Source organism: Cheilinus undulatus, linkage group 4 (assembly GCF_018320785.1).
Source record: "Cheilinus undulatus linkage group 4, ASM1832078v1, whole genome shotgun sequence".
Lineage (NCBI taxonomy): Eukaryota > Metazoa > Chordata > Actinopteri > Labriformes > Labridae > Cheilinus > Cheilinus undulatus.
In genome coordinates, this window is record NC_054868.1 from 45,962,953 (window position 1) to 45,988,051 (window position 25,099).

General features: G+C 37.3%; 1 protein-coding gene across 1 annotated transcript in view; it reads right to left on the reverse strand.

Annotated features, from left to right (window-relative positions):
• trip10b (thyroid hormone receptor interactor 10b) overlaps window positions 1-25,099 on the reverse strand; it is a 46,427-nt gene that overhangs the window by 11,180 nt on the left and 10,148 nt on the right. Inside the window, exons 2-9 of the mRNA XM_041784591.1 lie at window positions 21,375-21,490; window positions 21,207-21,260; window positions 17,492-17,639; window positions 17,325-17,387; window positions 14,806-14,910; window positions 14,387-14,515; window positions 14,058-14,204; window positions 10,990-11,151 (exon numbers count right to left, since the gene is read on the reverse strand). Of these exons, the coding sequence (XP_041640525.1) occupies window positions 10,990-11,151; window positions 14,058-14,204; window positions 14,387-14,515; window positions 14,806-14,910; window positions 17,325-17,387; window positions 17,492-17,639; window positions 21,207-21,260; window positions 21,375-21,490 (924 nt within the window). The remainder of the gene's footprint in view (window positions 1-10,989; window positions 11,152-14,057; window positions 14,205-14,386; window positions 14,516-14,805; window positions 14,911-17,324; window positions 17,388-17,491; window positions 17,640-21,206; window positions 21,261-21,374; window positions 21,491-25,099) is intronic.

Below are 25,099 nucleotides of genomic sequence, written 5' to 3' on the forward strand. Positions count from 1 at the left end.
TTTAATGTGATGACTGCATTGAGCCTGCTCACTGTGATGTAATTCAGAGTGAAATTTCTACATTATAATTAATTTTGTTGAACAGGAAGTGGTGCAAAATTAAATAATAAATCTATTTTTACTCTTCAATAGTTGTTTATTAAGCTGAATGTACAATATGAAAGAATTGTGATGAAATGAGTTGTGACTGTCTGGTGTTAGCATAATTTTATCTTGATAATGTTCCCTTGCTCCATGTTCTTTAAGTTTAACAAAAAAGGTAGACCTTTGTATTAGATTTAATGTTTCAATATTTCTTTGCATAATTCATACATGAATTGTTTCTTTGTAGGTTTGAAAAGATTTATTTCTGCCTTTGTTTTCTGCCATCTGAAATGATATGGTGAGAAAGTCCTTGGAAATATCTTTCAGCCTAACGGATCACAGGACCCTGGAAACATAGGGATGAAGTCCTTGGCAAGTGTCGCCTCTAGGATTTTATGACATGTTTGCTGAAGTTTACCCACACAGATCAGTGCAGCATGGCCCTGTTTGAAGTTACTCTATATTTCTACTTTGAGAAGAAACCAGCACCAGCCAACTTAAACACCTCCTAATTCAACCCTCTATGTGATGTTAGTAAGTGTTACCATGTGTTTTTCAGCATGCGTTATCTAGACAGAGAGAAAACGACACTCATTGTGAGGTAAGTGCACAACAAACACACAACATGGTCAAGAAACTTAAAAAAATAATTTGTTCTCACACAGCAGCCATTTTCTGTTGGATGGGAAGCTAAACTATCAGATATACAACATTGTCATTGGGTTTCAGTTTCCTGTCAGGCCAAAAACGTTTGGGTGCATGATAATTTCATTGCTTTTCAAGTGATTAGCAACTGAGGAGACAAAAAAATGTAAAAAGTCTGGGCAAATTTCTGCACAGCTGGCTAGAGTGTGGTTCTGCTAATGTCGAGGCAGCAGGTTCAATCCATGGGTAGTCCATGTTGTCAAAAAGGTACACATTTCTGTTGATACTATTTCCTATGCTAGGTTATTTTAGCTTTGGTGGTTAAAATGCTATGTTTAGCTAACATTAACATTCAACCACTGATTAATTAAAGTAAAGCCTGACTTAGAAATTAAAATGAATAATACTTTAAATTTGATGGTTTCAAGCAATTCAAACACTAACATGTTGTCAATAGGATACACAGGTCCTACTTATCACGTAAGGCTGTTTTAGCTTTGATATGGCCAAATGATAAGGTTAGCTAATGTTAATATTTAGCCACTAATGCTTATGTTAGATAGGAATTGCTTGATTGCTAGTGCTAACCAACATTAACATTAAACTCTACTTATTTGTCACTGGAATATATAGTACTTTCCTTTTTTTTAATTTTACATGGTTTAGCTAGGTGTTTGAATGCTAATGTTAGCCGAGAACAGCATTTAAACTCTGATGTGTTGTCAATAAGATGCACATTTTTGTTAGTCCTATATGTTTAATAAGTTTATTTTAGCTTTGACATGGTTAATTGCTAATGTTAGCTTTTGTTAGAACTCAGCCACTGATGCTTACTGTAGCTAGGAACTAGTTCAATGCAAATGCTAGCCAACATTAAAATTCAAGTTAACTTAGTGTTCACTGGAATATATTAAACTTTTTATATTCCAAGCCTTATAGCTAGGCAGAATTGGATTGCTAACAGTTGCCAAGAGCATATAACAACTAATATTGTTGTCAATAAGATACACATACTGTATCTCTTAGTTCTAATTATCATGTCAGGTTATTTTAGCTTTGATGTGTTTAATTGCTAAGGATGAATGCTTATGCTAACCAATCTTAACATTAAACCTAATTTAGTGGTCACTGGCGTAACTTTTTATGTTATAAGGTTTCTAGCTAGGTAGAGTTTAAATGTTAACGTTTGCCAAGATTAGCATTTTACAACTGACATGTCAAAAGTACACATTTCTGTTGGTACTGTTTACCATGTTTGGTTGTTTTGGCTTTGATGTGGTTAATTTCTAAGGTTAGAGTTCATCAAGATTCAGCTACGGATGCCTACCTTAGCTGGGAATTGGCTAATGCCAACGTTAGCCAACAATGTCATTTACACTGACTTACTTGTCAATTAAATACTCAATACTTTCTTCAAATGCCTCTCATATCATGTAGCAATAGGAAATTGCTTCTAGCTATATGTTCCTATAACGTTGTTTAGCCTAGCAGTGAGTAAATGCTACGGCTAGCTTACATTAGCACTCAACCACAGATCGATCGATCAATCTATCAATCTATGTGACATTAGCTACAGTTGGTTGAATGCTAACATTAGCATACACTCTAACTTGTTGGTCACTGTAATACATGATACCTTTTTCAAACACTATCCATATCATGGAGATAAACATTATGAAATGGTTCTTAGCTAGGAAGTGTTTGAATGCTAATGTTAGCCAGTAGCTAAGATTAGCAGCTACCAATGCCATTTCGTTTTCTAGTCTGTGAGTTTCAGTTTCTTTTTGTCTATTAAGTATTTTTCTCCAGCAGTGGTCAAGTACTACAATTAGCTATCACTAACATTCAACCACTGACAATGTGCCTCCTTGGATTTAGAGTTCTGTAATGACTTTTTAACAAGTCACTAACTTTTAGGTGCACATTTGTGCAACTTATGCTGTGTACTTGAGTTTGTTGGCTACCCAGTATTAACTCTACAGTTTTTTTGTCTCATATTATCAAAACAGCTATCAATATTGTTTGTTTTTGAAATAACATAGCAAAGAAGCTAATGTTAGCCAAAAAGTGTCTTAATGCTAAATTTAGCCCTTTTTCCCCAACAGTGCACTTTGATGCTTCAGAAATTTTATTCATTGTCTCTCAGTTGCTAATAGATTTAATGTCAATACACACCAAATCTCAGATTCTCTGTTATAGCGTAGTGATGTTTACATGACATTTAACACTTAACACAACACTACATGTTTATATCTGAATTTCAGCTTCCCATCCTCAGCATGTAATACAGGAAGATGGCCTCTGTGTGCATATGGTGATGGATATTTTTATAGGAAAAATGGAACATTTTCCACAAAAGCACAGGGTCACAGAAGGAATATCCAAGTATAATGGTGGGTTTAAATGGCATCAGAGAGACAAATATATACAGGGTTGACATTTGCAGAACATGACTGTGGGGGAGGACGTGGCTTGGACCAGAGCATGTGTCGTCACTCACCCGGTGCTGCTTGTGTAATAACTTTAAGGTAGAAATCCTGGGCTTTACAGAGCGATTAAAGTCTTTCAGACAGAGAGAGAGGGGGGAATGCTGCAGCTTGGAGAGGGAGAGGGGGAGGGAGAGGGGAAGACTGCCTGGTGGGAAAGGGGATGGGGGAGAGAAAGAGGGACGGGAAAACTGAAAAAAGGGTGGAAAAAAAGATAAGTAGTAGAGGAAGATGAGCAAAGGAAGAGAAAATTACTCAGCTAATGAGAGGAAAAGAGAGAGGGAGTCAAACAGATGTACAGATTTCTGTCATAAAGGAATAAAGAAGATAAAGAGTTAAAGAGACAGCTACGGGTGTTTTAAGGCAAGTCTGTACAGCAGACTGGAATTAGAATAGGCCCCAAGGGCAACAGGGCGGTGGGGTAAGACATGTCTGGAATGTGTGTTGAGTTTTATATGTGTGCGTGTTTGTTTTAAGCATTGTTTTGACACTATGTGAGGAACAGTATGCTCTTATACAATAGTTAGACGTATAAGGGAATCAGTTTGTTAAGAAGAAAGCTGCTCTTTTCATTTATTTTAAAGTTGCGATAGTTTTAAGTACTTCAAAGGTGTCTCAAACTTTATAGTAACAACCCGTCAAACCTGAAACACACAAGTTAATCCAGCGAGCCGTAACATGACACCATTTCTTATTTTAGAAGTGTATTAAGAAGGGCGGTGTAATCACAGCTTTTATAGTTAAAATGATACAGGGCAAAATGATATTAGAAAAAATGTCATTGTAATCTCTCTACTTTCTTTCTACATATCCCAATATGGAAAAATAGAGAAAGTCACTCCAAATGATGCAGCGAGTTTCTGTAGACTTAATTGTAGGCAATTAACGTGAAAATTACAATCAAATTTGACTATTTTGGACGTTAAGACCAGAGCTATGTTTGTTGTTAACTACACAAATGCATAATAGCTGCCAGTTGTCCCCTGAGTCAGTTTGATGCGTCTGCAAGTCCTCAAAAATTAACACGACGTGGACGCAAGAAGCAGTCTGCAGGTGTGGTAGAGGCAGTGTGGAAGACGGAGGGTGTGTGGCAGTCAACACAGCAACAGAGACAACAACGGCTGAAAGTTTTAAAGACAAACCGATAAACCAAGTCCATAATTCTCCACATGTACCATTTATCACTGTCGCTGCACAGAGACAAACATACCTTTCAAACTAGCTGGTGGCAGCTAGGACAATCTTAAGGCTACTGGGTTTTCAGAGCATGCTGCTGAATGGTACCTTCAGGTTCAATGTTAGGACCACTCTTATTTACTATTTATATCAATTACCTGGCACCAAATATTCCAAACCCTTATTTTTTTCTTTTATGCTGATGATACAGTTATATATTGGTGTGAAGCTACTCCTGCACAAGCTTTTACAAATTTTCAGCATGCCTCCGATTTAGTCTACGATCAGCTACGACAGCTACAACTTGATCTAAATGCAAATAAAACTAAATTCATGTTCTTTATATCCTCAAGACCAGCAAAAGGAACAGTCTCAGAAAACTGTTACTAAATACAATCAAGAAATTGAGTTGGTATCTTTTAAATATTTATGTCCTTCTGTTGCTAAAAAATTGAAGGTTTTTCTTGGTGTACGCTACAGAAATAAATCCTGTTTCTCCTTCTGTGTAAAAAAAAAGACAATTTGAGTCTACTTTTTTACCTGTTCTTGACTTTGGTGATGTTTGTGAATACTTCTGCTCAGAGTCTTCACATGTGTATCATAAAGTTCTGAGATTCATCACTGATTGTGGATGTCTTACTCACCACTGTACTTTATAGTCTTAAGTCAGCTGGACTTTTTTGAGTACGCGTCGTCTTGGACATTGGTAAGTGCTCATTTATAAAGTCATTCTGGGCAGATCTCCAGACTAACTTTTCTCTCTCCTAATCTTGAAGGATGGATTGCACAACCTGTATTCGTTTGACTTTGTGCAGTTTGTTGTTCCCAAAGTCTGAACCGAGCTGGGAAAGAAGGCTTTTAAGTTTTCTCTCTTTTTCTGCAGACTGATTTTAATCTGCAAAACTTGATGACTCTGGATGTTTTCAAATCTTTAGTGAAAACTCTTAAATCCCAACTTTCTGAAGGCCACTGTTTTGATTGATGATTTATTGTTGTTAACATCTATTGTGTACTGTATGAGTTTGAGCGTATTGGTTGTTGAAACTGTGTATTGCTGTCATCCTCAGTCAGGTCTCCCTTAACAAGGAGATCTCTGGTAACAACAGGACTCACGTGGCAAAATAAAAATTAAACTACTATATAAAAAGTTCTGCTATGAAAGTTGATCTTTAAAGCTGTAACATAATGTAGTGTTATAGTTCAACCAGTGACTGTGTTCACTGGGAACTTTAAGCTGAATGCATCCTCTGCTGCGTTTGTACTATTCTAATATATATTTGATAAATATTTTCACTAAAAGGTTAGACAAAGGGTCATTCAAATGCCCTCCTGTTTTTATCAGCTGCTGTAATGAGGACTTCTGCAGCTGAAAGTCACCAGTAAGCATGGTTCCTAAATAAACCACTGGGTTTACACTGGGAGCATTTAGCTGTACATACATGAATGTTGAAAGTGTCTCTATGTTCATAATTTACATTCTACACATCAGGTAGTCATGTATGGCCTGGGCTTTTTCATGTACTCTGTGGTTCTCAACTTGTCAGTCGGGACCCAAAAGGTTGGTTGTGGAGCTCTTTAAAGTGGGTCATGAATGTGTGCAAAAAAATTTGGGGCAAAAAGTCTATGTTTGAAAGCTCTAAGTGGATATACAGTAATTCATGCATGCATTTTTAAGGTTTTCTTATGATGATGAGTAAATTTTAGTATTTGTCTTAAGATTTCTCCTCCTTTCTGTCCTTTTATGGATAATAAAGCTGGTTTTCAAAAGATAATAAGGTAATTCCTTAAGAGGTTACCAGAGTTCCATCCCATACTGGAAAAATGTAGTGAAATAAAACATATGCCAGCATGTCCTTCTGTAATGATGTCCTTTTGAACATGGTTGTTTTGTCCTGTCTTTTTGTGCGATCTTGTTTTGTTCCACTTGCCACATCTTTTATTAAATAAATTAGAATGGTTGGAAATTTGAAACTATTTTGGTTTGGTTTCTTTTCAGGAGGTGGTGGTGTATATTTACAAGAATGCTCATGACTCAGCTGGACACACACACAGGGTAACAGCAAATATATCCCTAGCTTAAGTCTATTTTCTGTAAGGACTGCACAAAAGGAGAAATAATTGTGATTGGCTATAATTTTTAAAATCATGATACTGATATTAAGTGTGATAAACTAATAAAAAAGAATACATTTAAGCTTTAGCTACAGCCGTGTGCAACATTTTTCTAAAGAATCGGAAATAAATTAAAGATTTTTTAAACCTGAGGCTAGCTGCACTGCAAATTATTTGGTGCTTACCGAGATTTAAAAACTTAAATCAAGAAGTGTTAGATAATTTATCTTGTTTTAAAAGTCAATTTCTTATTTTTAGTGTGTAACTTGTAACAACTTACTTATTTCTAGATTTAACAATCTCATTTCAAGATATCTTATGAAGTCAAATTATCCTGCTGCATGGACATTTAATTTCTCTAGTTTTGAGTACCTTTCTTCTTAGATTTAGTGTTTCTATCTCATATTAAGCCTGCCTTTTTTGCAGTGTGACAGCTAACTTTTCTTTCATCTAAGTATAAAAGTAGTGTAAGAGTGTGTAAAGCATAGACATACTGAGAGAGAAAGCATTGCCTTTTCTTATTTCTGGGATAAATTCAAACCTTTGCTAAGTCCTTATTGCAGAAGCTCTTCTCACTGCAGTATGTGCAGCCCTAGTTAAAACACCTTGGTTATTGAAGGATGAGTCTACTCAACAAATCCCAATGAAGACCAAAGCAGACTGAATTGATCCTTCACACAAAGCCTGAATACTTGGTTTTTCTGAACTTCTGACAGCCATTATAAGAATAAAACAATGACTAACACTACTGAGTCACAATGTAGCTCTGGATGACAGGATTATTTCAAACAATGAAACCTGACTTTTGATGTATTTGTTCTGATTATTATACACTTCAGTGTCATAATCCTGAAATACTTCGAAAAAGAAGTCTATTGCCTTTTACAAATATAACTCCACAGCAAAAAATTAGTCCCAAACAGATGCAGTATTACTCGTGTTTGGTTCAATTTTGGTGAAAACTAAGAGCTCCCAGTGCTTTCAAAAACTAAAGAGATCATTTTTTCTGAATAAAACTCTGCATCTGTGACCTTCTCTCAAGGATTTTCTTTAATATTCAGATAATTTGTCTGAGAATACAGAGAAATGGTCGGATTTGTTTTTGTCGTTTCATGAAATATGCTGACAATAAAAAGGAAACATCCAAAACATCAGATGTCATTCCTGAAACTGAAACTGCAGAAAACATTAAATAAAATAAAAACAGTCAGAAATCAACCTAATAAGATGGTTATAAAACTGGTGAAAACATTTTCTATGATAAAATTTGCTGCTCAGTAAAAGTTTTATTTAAAATTATTACACAAAAAAATAGAAAAAGTAACTGATTGCATTTTATATTATGCTAATTATCACAATGCATCTTTCTAATTTAGTTTTTGAACCTTCCTCATTCTTTTTGTTTGTCTTTAATTTAACACAAATATATTTCCCATTTTAATTTTTGAACCTATTTGAACTTTTTCTGCTCATTTTGGGTTTTCACTCGTTTACAATTTTATTCTACTTCAACCGTTCATCTTAATGATTTTAGTGTCCTTTGACCATTCTCTCTTCTGTTTTTTATTTGCTTTTACTCTTTTAATTCAAATGTGATTTACTTGGCTTTACTGTAAACAAGGGCTGCCCCTTAATGATTTCTTTAGTATAAATAAAGGTTAACTGATTAATACATCTTTCACTCATGACAGGAGAACTAGAGAGAACAACCTGATCAGATTAAAGTAGTTTTAAATGAACACTTCATCAGGTGATAAATAGAGAATGATTAAAACATAGAAGTTTCAAATGCAGTCAATCTATCTGTTAGTGGTAGAGTGGTAAGGGGTAGGGGTGTAAACCTTCCCTTAAGAAATGAAATGCCACTTGATTGCAGTTCATCATCACACATTTGATAAACTGTTGTGTCATCAGAGGTGACTACAAAGCTTGTGGCTTGTAGTCAAAGTGTGGTCCTCAAAAATATTCATTTCAAGGGTTATGTAGCCCTTGGCCCTTAGCCCTACCCCTCGTTTCAAAAGAGAATTGGGACACCACTTCACCTGACGTAAGGCGCAAAACCAAGGGGTAGGGCTAAGATATGGGCTAAGGGGTAGAAATGGGATTCACCCTAAAACTTATCACAAGAAGTAAGGAAATTTGTGTCTGGTAGACTGTTTTATGTTTTAAAAATGATTCTTGGCAATACATCTTATAGCAATACATCTTCTTTAAATTGTGTCACATTTGTTAAGAAACATGGTGGATTGGATGATCAAAATCTGAAGAAACAAGACATATTGGCAATTTAACAATGTATTCATTTAACAAACAGGAGCCTCAGTAGCATGTGGAAAAATCATACACAGCCACAACAGCCTGGCCCCTCCTCCTAATGCTGGTCACCAGCCTGGTCACACACTGCTGTGAGATGGCATCCCATTCTTCAACCAGCATTTGTCACAAGTCAGTCAACGTGGTTGTGTTGGTCACTCTGCTACGAACAACTCGCCCAAGTTGATCCCACAAGTGTTCAGTGGGGTTGAGGTCAGGACTGCTGGCAGGCCATTTCATCTTCTCCACTCCCAAATCCTGAAGGTAGTCTCTGATAAACCCCACTCTGTGGGGTCATCTTGGAGGACAGACTCCAGTCCCAGACTGTGGAGATATGGGATTGCAACTGGTTGCAGAATCTCATCTCGATATCTCTCTGCATTAAGATTGCCTCATCTTTCCAGTGAGGGAGATGCCGCCCCACACATCACACTGCCTCCACCAAAAGATGTTACTCCATCAGTGCAGCAATTAGTGTTCTCCGCATCTTGTCCACACCTTGACCCTACAATCCAACTGCCATAGGCAGAATCTGGACTCGCTGAACATAACGTTCCTCAACATGTTCAGGTTTCAGTGCACCGACACCATAGAAATGGGTACGGTGGTGAAGGACAGGCCTCCTGGCAGCCCTATGAGACCGGCTCACTCCAAATAACGCCGCAGCTGGGTTTTGCGAAACACCAGCTTGAAGTTGCCCTATCAGATGGGCCATGTCCAGATCAGTCAAACGTGGCATGCTGATTCTTGGAGCAGACACCGACTGACCACAGTAGAAGGGCCCGTGCTCTGTATGGCAACAGCAAAATAAAATGCTTGGCAATGGCAGAGAAGATTTGGCAAATTATTCATGGGTACAGTCCTCATACTCAGCTCTGCTGCCAACACATGCATGTTCCTTACAAATGTGGCACCATTTAAAAGGGAAATAAACAGGCTTTCCAACGGCACAAGATTTATTGCCAAGAACCAAACCCAAACTTCCTTACTTTTTGTGCTATGTTCATAGTCCATCTACCCGTCTTCTGTTTATGTAGTGCTGGGTCGAGGTGACAGCAGGCAAAGTTAGTCAACCACAACATCCCTCTCCAAAGCAACATTTTCCAGCTCCTCTTGGGGAATTCTGAGGCATTCCCAGGACATATGGGATATAATCCCTCTAGCTAGTTCTGGGTCTGCCCTGCAGTCTCCTCACAGTTGGCCCGGACGACCTCCTCAGGGAGGCCACCAGGAGGCATCCTGATCAGATGACCCAAGCACCTCAATGGGCTCAATTTGATGTGAAGGAGCAGTCTCTAACCCTAACCCTGAGCTCTCCGCAGGATGTCTGAGCGCCTTACCTTATCTCTGCAGCTTAGACCAGACACCCTCCTGAAGTATCTAATTTTGACCTCTTGTATCTGCAATCTCTTTCTCTTGGTCAGTACCCAAAGCTCACATCCACAGTCATACATCTTTACTGCTCTAAATGTTCTTAAAGATATGTTAAGCACTTTTGATTGCACTGGTAGTTTTATAATTGGAATTGCCTTGGCTTGAAACCCTGACATTTTAGTAAGGCTAAATCAAAATACACTAATGAAGAGCTAACATTGAGACGCTGCAGTTCTAAATGAAATAATTCTGTTATTTGCATCTGGGACTGATTTGAAAATTATTAATTAAAAGCCGTTAAATCATGCAGTTATACTCTAATTTCAATGAGTGATTATCATAATTATACGGCTGTTTTGTCTCAGGTTGGAGAGTGAATTTAATTTTCTTTAACAGACATTTCTACAGGGTTTAATTTAAAAATAACAAAGTCTTCAAGGCTTTAAATTAGCACTCTAAAGCAGTCATGGCTGAATTATGTGGCTGCTTTTCACTGGGGTGTTGGTTTTTTTCAAAAAGAAGAGCCTGTAGTATTTTAGTAAAGACTTACCATTAGAGCCTGGTTAATAAAGTTAAGTGTATTAGATACAACAGGATCATTTTGGCCTTGTTAGCAGCCTTTAAGCCCTGATAAGTTTAGCCACTCCAGAGGGAAAGGACAAGAAGTATTTTTAGGTTGTTAGAAGCAGGAAAAGCAGGCAACAGAGGAGATGCTGTGAATATCTCGTCCTTGAGATGCTGTCTGTTTTATGCGAACTGAAAGAGAAGCAAATCTAAAGGGAGCAGAGAGAACATTTACCTTGTGCTTCTTGCTGAAAGGCCAGAGCTTGGTGCGCACTTTGGGTGGGTTTAAACTCGAGTCGGAGCTCGCTGGTTTGATTCCTTGGCTGTAATCTTCAAACTCCAAATCTCCAGGTCGCTCGAAACCAGACTTGTGCTGTTCTATGAACAGTATCGAGTCCTACAGGGAGAAAAATGTTTAAAAAGTCAGTGTTTGCTGTCTGTGTGTGGGTGCAGAGTTACCCAAAGGCAGGCCAGGCTGGTACTGGATTTTAGAGATGGAAACATTCCATTACCATCCATTTTACTGTTTCATCATCAAATGCAACTGCAGAAATGTGTGTACAATGGAAGAGCTAGACAGCCAAAACAAACAAAACATAGTGTTTGAGGGCACTAAACTAGCAGTAAAAAAATCAGACAGTCAAAGAGGATAGTTTTTTGCATTTGTGCACCATCACCACAACAAGGATAGACAAGGCTTTATGATACCCTTTTATTTCATGGTGAGCAGCAGGTGATATGCGTTTTAACGTAAGTTACATAATAGAAGACTGTGTTACCAACAATCAGGCCAAATTTAAGTAACAGAAAAATCACAAAGCATCGAAAAGAAAAAAAGAAAGAGCAGTAATCTCTGCTCTAGGATGCTGAGGGTGTGTCTCCTGAATGAGCCAAAGCTGCGCCCATTTACAGTAAAGTTGCGCCTCACTTAACAGTAAAAACCTGAAATAAAATTCTTTAAATTCCAGCATCCATTGAAGATGCACTTTCAAAATGACGGCATCGCTAGCTAGCAAAACTGAAGGCTGTTATGCTAACACTCCTAACAAACCAAAGGTGTAAAATCCAGCAGTGCTTGTAAAGGTACAATCAGAGGTGGAAAAAGTACATGACTGTAAAAGTACAATTATTCTGGTTGAAACTTACTTAAGTGAAAGTACTGGACTATAAATCAAACACGGTAAAAGTACAAAATATTTAATTTAAAGTTTACTTTAAGTAGTGAGTTCTGAGTTGCTCCTGCAGAGTTGTGGAGTAAAATATGAACTTTTTTAATTAGCAAGAATAAAGAGAGAATAGACCTCCAACCAGGCTGTTCAGGTAAAGTCATACATCTATAATAAAGGAAAATATACAGTAAAATTTGACGTGTTAATTAAACTCATAGAGTTAAATTCAACACTTTAAAAGTCTTTATGTTGATCCACACAATGTAAAGTTACAATAAATTTTTACAAGTGTTACATAAAGCACCTAAAGCCACAGGCTTGAACTCCAACTCAGTGGATAACTTCGCTCATGGTGCAAATGCATCTCACATGAAAAACAACAATCCACTAGAAACATGACCAAAACAACCCAGCAGGGGTCACTGCACAAAAGGCAACATCTAAACACAACTAAACACTATATAAATATATATAAATACTATGTATGCATATTTTGTGCAATATTACACACATAGATACTCTTATGTATGTTTTTCTGGTGCAATAATGCATGCATAAACACATCTGTAAATGTAAACTATGTGCAATAGGGCTATGTGCACTAATATTAGCCCTTTTACTAACCAGGCCAAGGGCAATGTGCAATCTCTTCTTAAAGCACACTCATGATCATGTGCAATATATCAGCACCGTCTGCCTTTGCACTTCAACTGCAATGGTCACTTTATTATTCCTGGTCTGTCTTAAGCAAAGGTCATACAGTAACCTTTTTTGGTCCTTGTACTTTATCATCCTGTCAGTGTTCTCTGGTCTCTTGGTGGTGTCTGATTTTCATGTAGATTTTTAATGTACTCTTTGTTGTATATAACATAAACCTGTCGGGAACTACAGATGGAAATTAGCCTATGGCTACATCTGGCACATTTACGTGTCCATGTTCATTAATGTGCATTGTCCCTGTTAAGAAATAAATAAAATAAATACATCTTAAACTCTGCCGGAGCACGTGATGGGGAACTTGCAGTGGGTGGGGCTTAGAGTAATTTACTTTTTCCAGATCTGAAATAACACTGGTGGATCAACACTGTCAAATAACTTCAACACTGATCACATTTTACTGAGAATGGAGTTAAAAGCAAATGTTGGGAGTTAAAATCAACTCTGAAATGTTTAACCCTGACATACCAACATTCCAGTTTTTTGGCAGTTTTGAGCTGTGATGTGGAATACTCTCTTTGGGCAACTGTGAAGTCAACAGAGTTGGAAATGTACTCAAGTAAAAGTAAAGTTACTCTGGTTAAAACTTAATGAAGTAGAAGTAAGAGTATTGATTCCAAAATCTCAAAAAGCACGAGCACAAAAGCTCCTCATTTACAGTTATTTGAATAAATGTATTTAGTTTTTCCACCTCTGGAGAAAAGCTGTTAAAAGTGTCCTTGCTGATTCATGTTTTGGGTAGTCTCAGAAGTCTGTGAGTAGCTTACAGCATTTCACCTATGGTTTCTTTTGCACATATTATAATATTCAAAGTGCAACTGTTATTTTATAAATGACAATGCCACTTTTTTCCAAGTCTTTGTTTTTTTGTTTTTTTTAATGGTACGTAAATACGGTACTGATGATTTGTCAACCATGAGATTTTGATACTATTACATGCCTTCTCACTATGTCGCTGTTAGTACAGACATCAAACTTAGAGAGAAAAGAACAAACATTTTACCTGTTTTCTGCTGTTACACAATGATGCAAGTGGGTGGCTGCTCTTTAGAGTCAGAGTGAAATACGCTGGTGACTGGACTCAGACTTAGCTGTTGTCTGTCACGTATCACTCTGTTACGCTAACACTGGCATCGGTTCGCCTTGTGTGCGCAGTACAACACAACACATGCATTTAAACTGGAGATGACGCTGTTGCAGGAATTTTACTAGTAATAGTACTGATACCGATTTACTGGTGACTGACTTTACACAAAAAGTGTGTGCACTTGAGTACCAGAAGTTCAAGACAAATATATAAACAATTAAAACAGGGCCAAGGATGCCAAGAATTATTCTTAAAATAGAAAGAAAACAGAGCAAAACATGGAACATGAGTACACAATGTACATAAGGAGAAAAGAAGTCTCATATTCACCTGTTTTTCATTGATTTTGGCCCCTGCTGCAGAGATTCCTTCTAAACACTTGGAGATGATTGGCAGCACCTTCTTCTCGATGTCTGAAAACTGGCAGTAACCCTCCGCCAGCCGCCGAATCCTCCGCTCATCCATGTCCTGCATTTTCTGTTAACCCACACACATATTACTGCTTTCTTCAGTAACACTTTTTTGTTTTAATCTTGTTCATTAGATGCCTAAGAAGCCCTGGAGATTACATTTTGGAGGACGATTAAAGCGTGTTTAAGTATTCTGTGTGAGCTCTGCCCAGGTGTGCTGCAGAGTGACTCTGTGTGTGTTTTCCTCACATTGAAGATCTGTGGAATCTCTGTGTAGTAGAAGAAGTTTTGCTCCTTGTTGTACTTCTGGAGCTCGGCTGCGTAGTCGCTCCTGCACTCCTCTGCTGTGTGAGTGCGGCTGTGGGCGTGCTGCTTGGCCTTCAGAGCGAGAGACAGAGGACAGGAGGGGAGGATGAAAGGACGCAGGAAGAGGGAGAAATGGAGAGATGCAAAACAAAATGCAAAGTGGGATTAATGCGGGAGCAGGCGCAGGGAGGGGGGCGAGGGAGGGGTGGGAGTTTTAAAGGTGGGATGGACCATAGAGGGAGATGGACAAGGACGGTTCAAGGATTACTTTTTAAGAAAACATCTTCAAACGTGTGCATGGAAAAAAAAAAAAAATCAGTGCACTGTTGATGTCGCCAACCTTTGTGTGTGTCTGTGTTTACCTTTTCAACTTCCAGTCTGGTACAACTGAGGTCGCTTTCTATTTTCTCTGCTTGTTGGGTGGCTTTGTCTGCTTCTGCCCACTCCTTTGCAAAACGCTTCTTAGTCTGCAGACACAATTTAATATACATGAATAATGCATAAAGCTTTAGAAAGTATTAAAAATGCAAAAGTAAGGGAATTCAGTCCTACAAAAGATACTAAAAATGCAAGGAAAGTGCTCACCGAATAATGAGGTTTATGCTTCTTTGTTTTAAAGGGTCAGTTAACAACAAGCACAAACAACAGACTGATTTACTCCCTGTCCTCTAGCAGCACCAAGTAAAGCACTGCAGTTAGATTGTTATTCTAATTTGGCCTGTCAAACCCAGAAAATATGAAGGTGAATTTAATTAGATTCCTGCTGTGAAAGCATTAAAAAGCAGTACTGTTTTATGAAGCTCATAAACCTATAAAACCTCTTATATAAAGTTTATATGTCATAGTTTATGGCTTCATCAGTTTCTATAATAAATCCCATTTAGTATAAAATGAACTGATGCTTCATGGATCACAGTGATGAAGGGAGTACTCGGATATGAATCCAGAACCTCCAGACTATTAGGATAGGATGACTCCTACTTTTATTAGGACAGTCAAGAAAATGAGCTTCACTCACCAAATGTTCTTAAGAGGAAATTTGTTCTTAAACCAAAATTTTTAACTTGAGAACAGTCTGACATGCATTTAAGAGCTGATATGACAGGATAAATAATACATTTTGCACTTTCCACTAAAATATGCTTCATTAATAAAGACACAACATAAAATCTTCATTAAAAAGTAAAGATTTTACATTTCACAGACATTTCCCATCATTTTCAACACTTTAATATCATCAGATAATTAGCACAAATGCACGGCTGAAATATGGTCAACTTTTGATTTAACCATGCACTGTTTCAAAACTGCAAAATGTTCAATGAATAATATATTCCTAGCATGTCTGTTTTGAAGTTGGCACCTCAGCATTAAAATTTCTTTAATCCCCTTTAACCCTATTCTGGGAACAAATATGTCTGACCAATGATAAATCAGAATGCATAAGAGTATATGGCCTTTATTAGTTCCTCACTCAACAACTGTTTTTAGGTCTTCTTTAGTATTTTTAGTAGAGCTGTCAAGACTAATTGAGTAATTATGTACGGCTTCCTGGATACTTTCTTCTCCTTTTTTGTCCTTATATTGTTTTTATAATTTTATTATCTTATTCTCATAAATGTGCAGGACTGTGGGTTCAATGCAAGGCATATGATGCAGAGTTGGTTGACTACCAGTGTGGTTAAGTATAGTTGTACCACCTTCTTTTGTTCTAGTTGGAACAAATTAGTGACTCTGGTAAAAACGTTTACGATTTTTATGTTTTTGAAGGAATGATAAAATCTAACTTGAAAAAAAAAGATCATTTCAGTAAATCGTGATTAATCAAGGTCCACAATTAGTGTACTAATCTTTTAAATCATAATTTCAATTTTTTGTAAGCTTTTTTGTCCCTTTAAACACACTTTGGTTTGGTATTTCAGCGTCTTCCTGTAGCCACAGTGATGTAAAATAAGTCCACCGCTGCTCCTTTATGTCTCATTCACTTTAAAAAAATGTCCGAAAGCTCAAAGTCAAGTCATCTAAACCACAAATGAAGAATGTAGGAAATTTTTCACATTTAACTTAAAGGCATCGAAAACCCTTGCAATGGCTCCTAATGAAATCTGCCTTTTTCTGGTTCATTTCCATCAGCACTAAAGTCTGCTTCAGAATGATCAAATTTTGCTATTTTTGGATGGACTTGATGAATTCTTATACTTGGAGTTAAGTGTGCAAGTGTTTTTATTGTTTATTTTAATTTAGACATTACTGACATCTTACTTCTCTTCTCACTGCTGAGTGCTTGTGGGATGCAACTGAATAGTTTAAACTGATTTGAAAAAACATCTTATTTTGATTATTTAGACTTGTATTGCAAATTCAAGATGAATTGTTGTAATGAAAGGGAATGATCATTTTTATGCCAGACTCATTTTTAACAAGAAGAACAAACACAAATGAAGAATGTAGGATATTTTGCAAAAAATTATAGAAAAATAAGACACTTGGATGTTTGCATGATGTTTAGAGCATAACATGCCTGCTGCAAAACACTGTATTGAAAGTGATATTTTAACATTTCAAGTTGAAGAAATATTGCATCTTCTGCAATTTGAAAATTGAAGTAGGACATATTGGGATTGATGTAGGTATCTGGTACAGTAAGTCATCTGTTGAATTCATACAGGTGTTTCTTCAAGTTATTTTGTAGGAAATTCTTTGGTGAAAAACAACTTTGAGTGCAAAAAAAAAATAGCCAAGTTTCCTGAATTTTTGGCTCAATCACCCAAAATATTGGCACTAAATAAAAGTTATTTCTAGGAAACTTTCAAATAACTTTGAGTTCTGTTAAAAATGGCACTCCAAGCAGGACATTTTCAAATACATCAATGCTACTCACACTTTCTAGGTGTTTAAAGCTGCTCTCCAGATTCTGCTGGGCTTTCTTGGCGTCAGAGAGGTGCTGAGGGAAGAAGAGGTTAAAGATGATGACACGGTTTACATCAACTCTATCTGCAAACATCCCTGTTCCTCCCTGCCTCATGTGCTCATCCTCCCCTCTCTCACTGTTTTGCGTTCCTGTTTGAGATCCTGAAGGTACTTGGTGAGCTCCACGCAGATCGCGGTCATCATGTTTTCAGCGATGAGCTCTCGCTGGCCAGCGTAATCGTTAAGCTCGTTCAGGATCTCCTGGAAGGATGCGTGGTTGCTGAATCTGCAGGAAAGAGAGCAGACAGTTGGAAAAATAAAAAAAGGCAGAAAAGTTTGACTAAATGCTGGCTAAGGCCAGAGCCTGAACAGTCTAAGACCATAGTCAACTAGATACAAATGTCAATTTAAGGCCTTATTATACACTGCATTTCCACACCGATAGCAGAGGCTGATATGTATAGTCTATTAGAACTAACTATTGACAAATAATGCACATAAAACACCTCTAAGGTAGCTATGTGAGCAATTTAGGGGCTTAATGTCTTACCAAAGGACACTTTGACATGTGACAGAGCTGGGGATCAAAAAACCACCAAAAGAAAATGACAACAAACCCCACAGAAGGGGAAACTAATGTCACTAAGTGGCTGAATGGAATAAGTCAGAATCAAATTCTATTGCCAAGTAAATTTCACAGATGAGGAATCTGACTGGGTGTTTTGGTCCAAAAACAAATGAAGAAAAAAAATACTGAAGCTATAAAAACAGCAGTACTTCTATTGACAGGAAATCAATAGATCTATCATCTAAAGCAGGGATTAAGCCCAAAGAAAAACTTAGTAGACTGAAATTACGCCTACACACTGACCACTCGATGGTGGTTCAGGTAACAACAACAACAAAAAAAAAAAGGTCCCTTTTTCCCAAAATCAGTTTAATCCATGACGGATTCCTTATTGCACCGCCTCTGGAAGTCTAAATGGTCCTAAATATCAACATAACATGCATTATAAAGAATAATTAATTATTTTTATCCTCATTATGTTATACTAAAATAACAGCTGACTCAGAGATACCTACCTTAAATCATATGACTTCAGTGATCACAGCAATTTAGCACCATAAAGCCTACAAAATAATTATTGTTGTTTCTATGAATGCTTAACAATAACTATGAACAGGATTCATTTCCTCCAGCCTGTGCTGTGTAAAATAAAAGCATATATTAGACAGCATGCAGCGTTTATTTACCAAGGTGTCAAAATACTCAGCTGGTCTGGACTTTATGACCAGAGGACATTGTCTTGTCTCTCTTCTGCTCTCTATCTGCCACACTAACGCTGATGTGTACATTTTAATGACATGATAAAGGGACTTAATACAACGTATTTGCTGACCAGTGAATTAGCAGGCCGTGGGAGTTGATGCTTTGATGAAGGATAGCAGAGATGCTTTCAGCGCCACTTTAGTACAAACATCCTGCATCCTCATGTATATATGTATACATTGGTGTGCGTCTATGTGTATGTGTGTGTCTGTGTATGCATTTATTTGTTATGGGGGAACATAACAGAAAGGTGAGAATATGGGGTGTCAGTTTAAGCTGGGATTGAGCTGTATGAATACATTCAAGACAACAAGAGAGACACTTTAAAAAAAGCAGTATATATGGATCTAGGAGATGTATGTATGTATATATATATAGGTAAAGGCATAGTTCAAGTGGAGGAGATAGAAATAAAAAACTGATAGTAAATTATAAAAAAAGAAAAAGGAGAAAGAGAAGGAAAAGGAAATATGAAACTAACTGTAATAAAAAGGATATGATTCTATATTAAAGGGGAAAAGAAACACCTAATTAACTTACTAAATGACTAAAGATGACTTCTATATTATGGGCAGGTAAGATAGGATGGGTGGGCACCAGGTAAGGTGAATGGTTTTTTACCAGGAAGACATGAGTTAGGACCACACCAGGAGAATGCCAAATGTTTGTGAGAACCCTTTGTGAATAAACACCTATGAAGCTATATTTTTGAATGGACATTGACATTTTTGATCCTGCTTAAGATTCCTTATTCTCAGGCCACAGCGGCTGGTTTGATTTTGAGTTTGTTTGTTGATTGATGAAAGCAAATCATCGCTAAAGTGATCTCAAGACGGTTTCCAAAGAAGGCAGGTCTAGACCGAATTCTCTTTTGCAGCCTATTATATTAGACCAGTGTTAATAATTAATATTACAATAAAGACTATACCCTATCATAATAGACCAGTGTTAATCATGAATATTTTTATAAAGACTATACCCTATCATAATAGACCAGTGTTAATCATGAATATTTTTATAAAGACTATACCCTATCATAATATACCACTGTTAATCATTAATATTTTTATAAAGACTATACCCTATCATAATAGACCAGTGTTAATCATGAATATTTTTATAAAGACTATACCCTATTATAATAGACCACTGTTAATCATTAATATTTTTTATAAAGACTATACCCTATTATAATAGACCACTGTTAATCATTAATATTTTAATAAAGACTACACCCTACCATAATATACCAGTGTTAATCATGAATATTTTTATAAAGACTATACCCTGTTATAATAGACTGGTGTTAATCATTAATACTAAAATAAAGACTATACCATAATATACCAGTGTTAACCATGAATATTTTTATAAAGGCTATACCCTATTATAATAGACCAGCATTAATCATTAATATTAAACAAAGACTTTACCATATTATAATAGACCAGTCTTAATCATTAATATTATCATTAAAGACTATACTCTATTATTATTGACCAGCATTAATCATGAATATTTCACTAAAGACTATAACCTATCATAATGGACCAGTGTTAATCACCATGAGCACAGCCCTAGCAGTATTTAGCCCCATTACAGTGGTGACATAAACCGTCCCTAACTGTAGGGCAGGACTTTTGAGCAGACCAGACCTATGTTGACAGCTCTCTGCTGAAACTGCATTTAGGTTGGAAAGGACTAGAAAGAGGGGTAGGAGTGGGAGGAAAGCAAGAAGAGGAGAGGGACAAGAGAAACAACAAAACACGTTATGAAATACAGATTAACAGCAGTTGTGGCCATAAAATTATCACACATTTTGAAGGAAACTGTTATAACTTTAATGATGATGGTAGCAATATGTGTTTTTTCCAAGCTATTTTCACCGAAACCGCTGTGAAACAATCAGGAAAATTGAACCACTGAGCCGCTTTGTGTGACCAGCAGGCTCTTAGTCGGATGAGAGCCAACCAGCCAACTGACTGATTGGAAGGTGTCAGTATACTATTTATACAATTTAGTATATTTTTAGTAATGCTAAAGAGTTTAACAAAATAACTAGATTTCATATTTTCTGTTAAGAAAAGAACAGAATTAAAGTTGCTATCATTTGGATAACTTCTGATTTTTATGTTTTTATAAAGCAGATTTTTTTGTCAAGTTTTCCTCATGTTCTCAGTTTTTTACGTCTAAGATATACTGGAGGGCTGCTTTAACTGAGAAGGGGGGGTCCCATGTAGTCCCTGGGCCCTCAGTTGTCAACCCTTGATCTAAACTGACATGAGAGACCTGCTTAAGTTTAATTGTGGATAAAATCAAAAACACTGTTTAAAAGTTGTTTTGAAAAACATCAGAGATAAATCTGCTACCTTTATCATTCCTTCAGCTTGTGTTCTGCGCAGTAACAGAAATCTTCCCAAGCTTAGGAATAAAGGTTCTCAAAATAAACATTTCAATCTCAATATCTGCAGAATAAACGTGAAGGAAAAAGACTGCAAGCAGGATATTTTATGATTCTCTTACTTGCAGTCTTGTTCATCTTTGCTCCCTCTCTTGGCATATTTCTTTGATAGATTCCTGTCAAAGAGACAAAGAAGATTCACAGTCATGCATAAATAAAACAAGTATTGAAGGTCTTAAAACATGTAAATGTAATTCAGAGTTGTAGAAACAGGGTTCAATAAGGCACACCTGAGTTGTTTGGCATAGCTCTGCTCTATCTCTGTCCGCTCCTTCACAAACTTTATGTATCGCTCCACCAGGTCGATACCAGACTGTGTGTGCTTGTCGATGTGGTCACACTGATCCTAAAACAACGATAACAAAAGGGGTTATAGCCACATAAAAACACACTTCTATTTAAAAAATTTAGGACAAAAGCTTGACTATTGCCCTCAGGATCACACTATGATTGGGGAGAGTTAAGGTCAAACATGTGTTTTTCTACAAAGGACAAGTAAAAGCAAAACTATGTTGGGAAAAAGAGAAAAAAGAGAAGAAGAAGTGAATCTGGCTGCAGTTTAGGCCGATGGAGAGGAAGTGTCTGATGATAAATCTGGACCACAGTTTCAGACAACAGCTTGAATGCAGAGAGCTCATGCATGGACTCAAAATTTGTTCTCACTCATCAACACTGTATTTGTGCAATGCACTCTGGGTTGTGGTGTCTAGTGGATGTTCCTCTTCCTATGGAGTCTTATCCTTAAAACCTTTTTGATTTGATCCAGAATGCAGCTTTGGTAAACAGGACAATAAGGAAGAAATTACTATAATGGAGGCTGAGATGAGTACGAACAGAGCCAACATGACATCACTACCAAAAGAACATTGCACAACAGCAGCCTGCATGTAAATCTTTGTTTTCAGTTTTCTTAAATTTAGAGATCTTGTGTTTTTTCTTCCTATAATATTAATGTGTAACATTTGCTTAAAAAAGGAAGTTTGTTACTTCTTAAATTTTTTTTTGCAGGAACTACCCAGAGTATTTTGGGTTTTAAACTATTTTTGGATAAAAGAGGAAGAAGTAAACTGCCTTATGTTTGCAGAATATAATGATGAGATCATTTTCTTACCATTTTGAGTTAACGCTTATATTAATCAGAATCTAAAACCACAGATTTACTGATGTACAATATATCTATAGTTGAATCCTGATTAACACCATCTAGAAATACTTAAAACCCATTATACTGTGACTTAAAGGTTTATTGATTGTTCCTTTACCTTTGATCATAAAAAAACTTAGGGATTGTGCATAAAAGGCCATAAATTAATAGGTTATTCGTACTTTTCTTGTAATTAATATATATGTATATATTTATTTATTTATATGCAAGTTCTTACTAGTTATTGTCAGTATTTTGTAAGTAAGATTCCTGTTTTTATTTTGAAATTGTCATATATTAAAAAAGCCTTTATTTTCCAGTAAATACATGTACATCTAAAAAATGAGGATATCATGAAAGAGTAAGCAAAGTTAGTGAAACTTCTATACATTACAAACAAACTTCTATATATACAAACTGAAAATTTTCATGACGTTTCTGTTTTAATGTTGATGATTACGTCGTACAGCTCACAAAAATCTATCTCAAAACATTAGAAAATCACAGAAAACCAGTCGAAAAAGAAGAGTTTATAATACAGAAAAGCTGATCTTCTGGAAAACTATGTTCATTTATGCACACTGTAATTGGTTGGAGCTCCCTTTGCACAAACTACTGCATCTATGTGGCGTGACGTGAAGCCAATCAGCCCGTGGCACTGCTGGGGTGTTATGAAGCTCAGGTTGCTCTGATAGCAGTCTTCAGCTCTTGACAGTTCCCCAGAGATTCTCTCCATGGTTCAGGTCGGACCAGTTGGCTGGCCAATCAAACACAGTAACAACATGGTCAGCAAACCAGTTTCTGGAAGTTTTGGCTTCACTGTGGGCAGGTGCCAAGTCCTGCTGGAAAAGGAAATCAGAATCTCCATAAAGCCTCTCAGCAAATGAAAGCATGAAGGTCTCTAAAACCTCCTGGTAGATGCTGATAGCGTTGACTGACTCAATAAAGACCAGTGGACCAACAGCAGCAGATGACATGGCACCTCACACCATCACTGACTGTGGAAACAGAAACCACTGGACTTCAAGCACTGAAGGATTCTGTGCCTCTTAGATCTTCCTCCAGACTCTGGGACCTTTATTTCCAAATGAGATCCAAAATTTACTTTCATCTGAAAAGAGGACTTTGGACCACTGAAAAAAAGTCCAGCTCTTTTTCTCCTTAGCCCAGGCGAGACGCTTATGTTGTCGTCCTCCTTATGAAGCTCTCCTAAGTTCTTGAACCTGCTTTGTTTAACAATCCTCTGAAGGCTGACCTCATCCCTGTTGCTTGTGGACCTTTTCTTACCACACTTTTACCTTCCTGTCATTTCTCCATTAATATGGCCTCTGAGAAGAGCCTGCCCTTTCAGCACCCTTCTGTGGCTTACCCTCCTTGTGGAGGATGACAGTGACTGTCTTCTGGACATCTGTCACGTCAGCAGCCTTCCCCATAGTTGTGGTTGAGTGAACTGAACCAGAGTGAGAAAATAAAGGCTCAGGAAACCTTTGAGATAATAGATTTTTGATTTTCATGGACCATAAGCTGTAATCATCAAGATTAGAACAAAAACTCTTGGAATATTTCACTTTTTATGTGGTGAATCTAGTATATATGGAAATCAAAGTTACTAAGATCGCCTTTTTCTCAGTTCTAATGCCCAGTTTAACCTTTAGCAGATCATCATGACCATGTCTACATGCCTAAATGCATTGGCTACAGTTGAACAAGTATACCTAATGAAGTGGTTAGTGAGTGTATGTATGTTTTTCATTTATTTCTAAAATAACCAACTGATTGAATAAGCAGTTGTTCAGCCTGGATTGGATGTCATTCATGTGTATTATCTGCCTCAACCTGAATCAGGAGTAGCCCTCCACACAGACACAACACACTCCTCCCTCCTTTCATACACTACATACAAAAGCACAAAGGTGAAGTAGAGAATAAAAAAAGCAAACCCTCCTCTCAGCATTCCTCCCTCGCTCTTTACACGGATCCAGCCTTCAAAACACACACTCTAACACACAAACCTGCTGGACAGGTAACACACAGCTGTAATGACATGACATACAGTCAGGGCCTAGATGAGATGAAAATAACATGAGAATCAGGACACACAACCCAACAGGGAGGATCTGCTGTTGTTTCTCTTGTGAAATACAAAGACAGACTCCACCTTTCAGTGCTTGGTTTGTCAGTGGAGGTCGTTCAGAGCCAGAGACACAGATATTTAGCCCTCAAAGGAGACAGGAAGCTAAATGGAGATCATAAAGTAACACAGATAGAAATGTCCTGGATATGAGCGGGCTGGGAGGAACGAACTGGATTAAAAACACCAGGGGAAAAAGAAGTGAAACAGACATTATCCTGGGAAAAACCTGAATATCTGAATGATGACAAACAAGAATAAACAGTTCTGAGAAATATCCCTGCATGTTTTTGCCACTTCTTCTGCTGCTACGCCCCATTACCCGTCCTGCATAATTGTGGGAGAGGAGGAAACACTGATAGTGAGACAGAGAGGGTTCAGGAATGAGATAATCATTAGCTCAGCGTGAACCTCCGCCCAGTGACTGACGGTCCCAGGGGCCTCTCTAAACCCTGGAACCAGTCGGACTAGTCCCACCCCTCTGTGTGACGCAGCAGCAGCAGGAACCGTGTTTCCTGATCCAAGCTGATTTGAGGTCAGATTCTGGCTCACCTCAATCAAAACGAAAGCTGAAAAACAGCAGGACAGGGAGGAACCAACAGACCAGCCACTTAGTTTATATAAACTAAGCAATCACTCGATAGTTTGACATGATTTAGCCTTTTTAAATCTGATACATT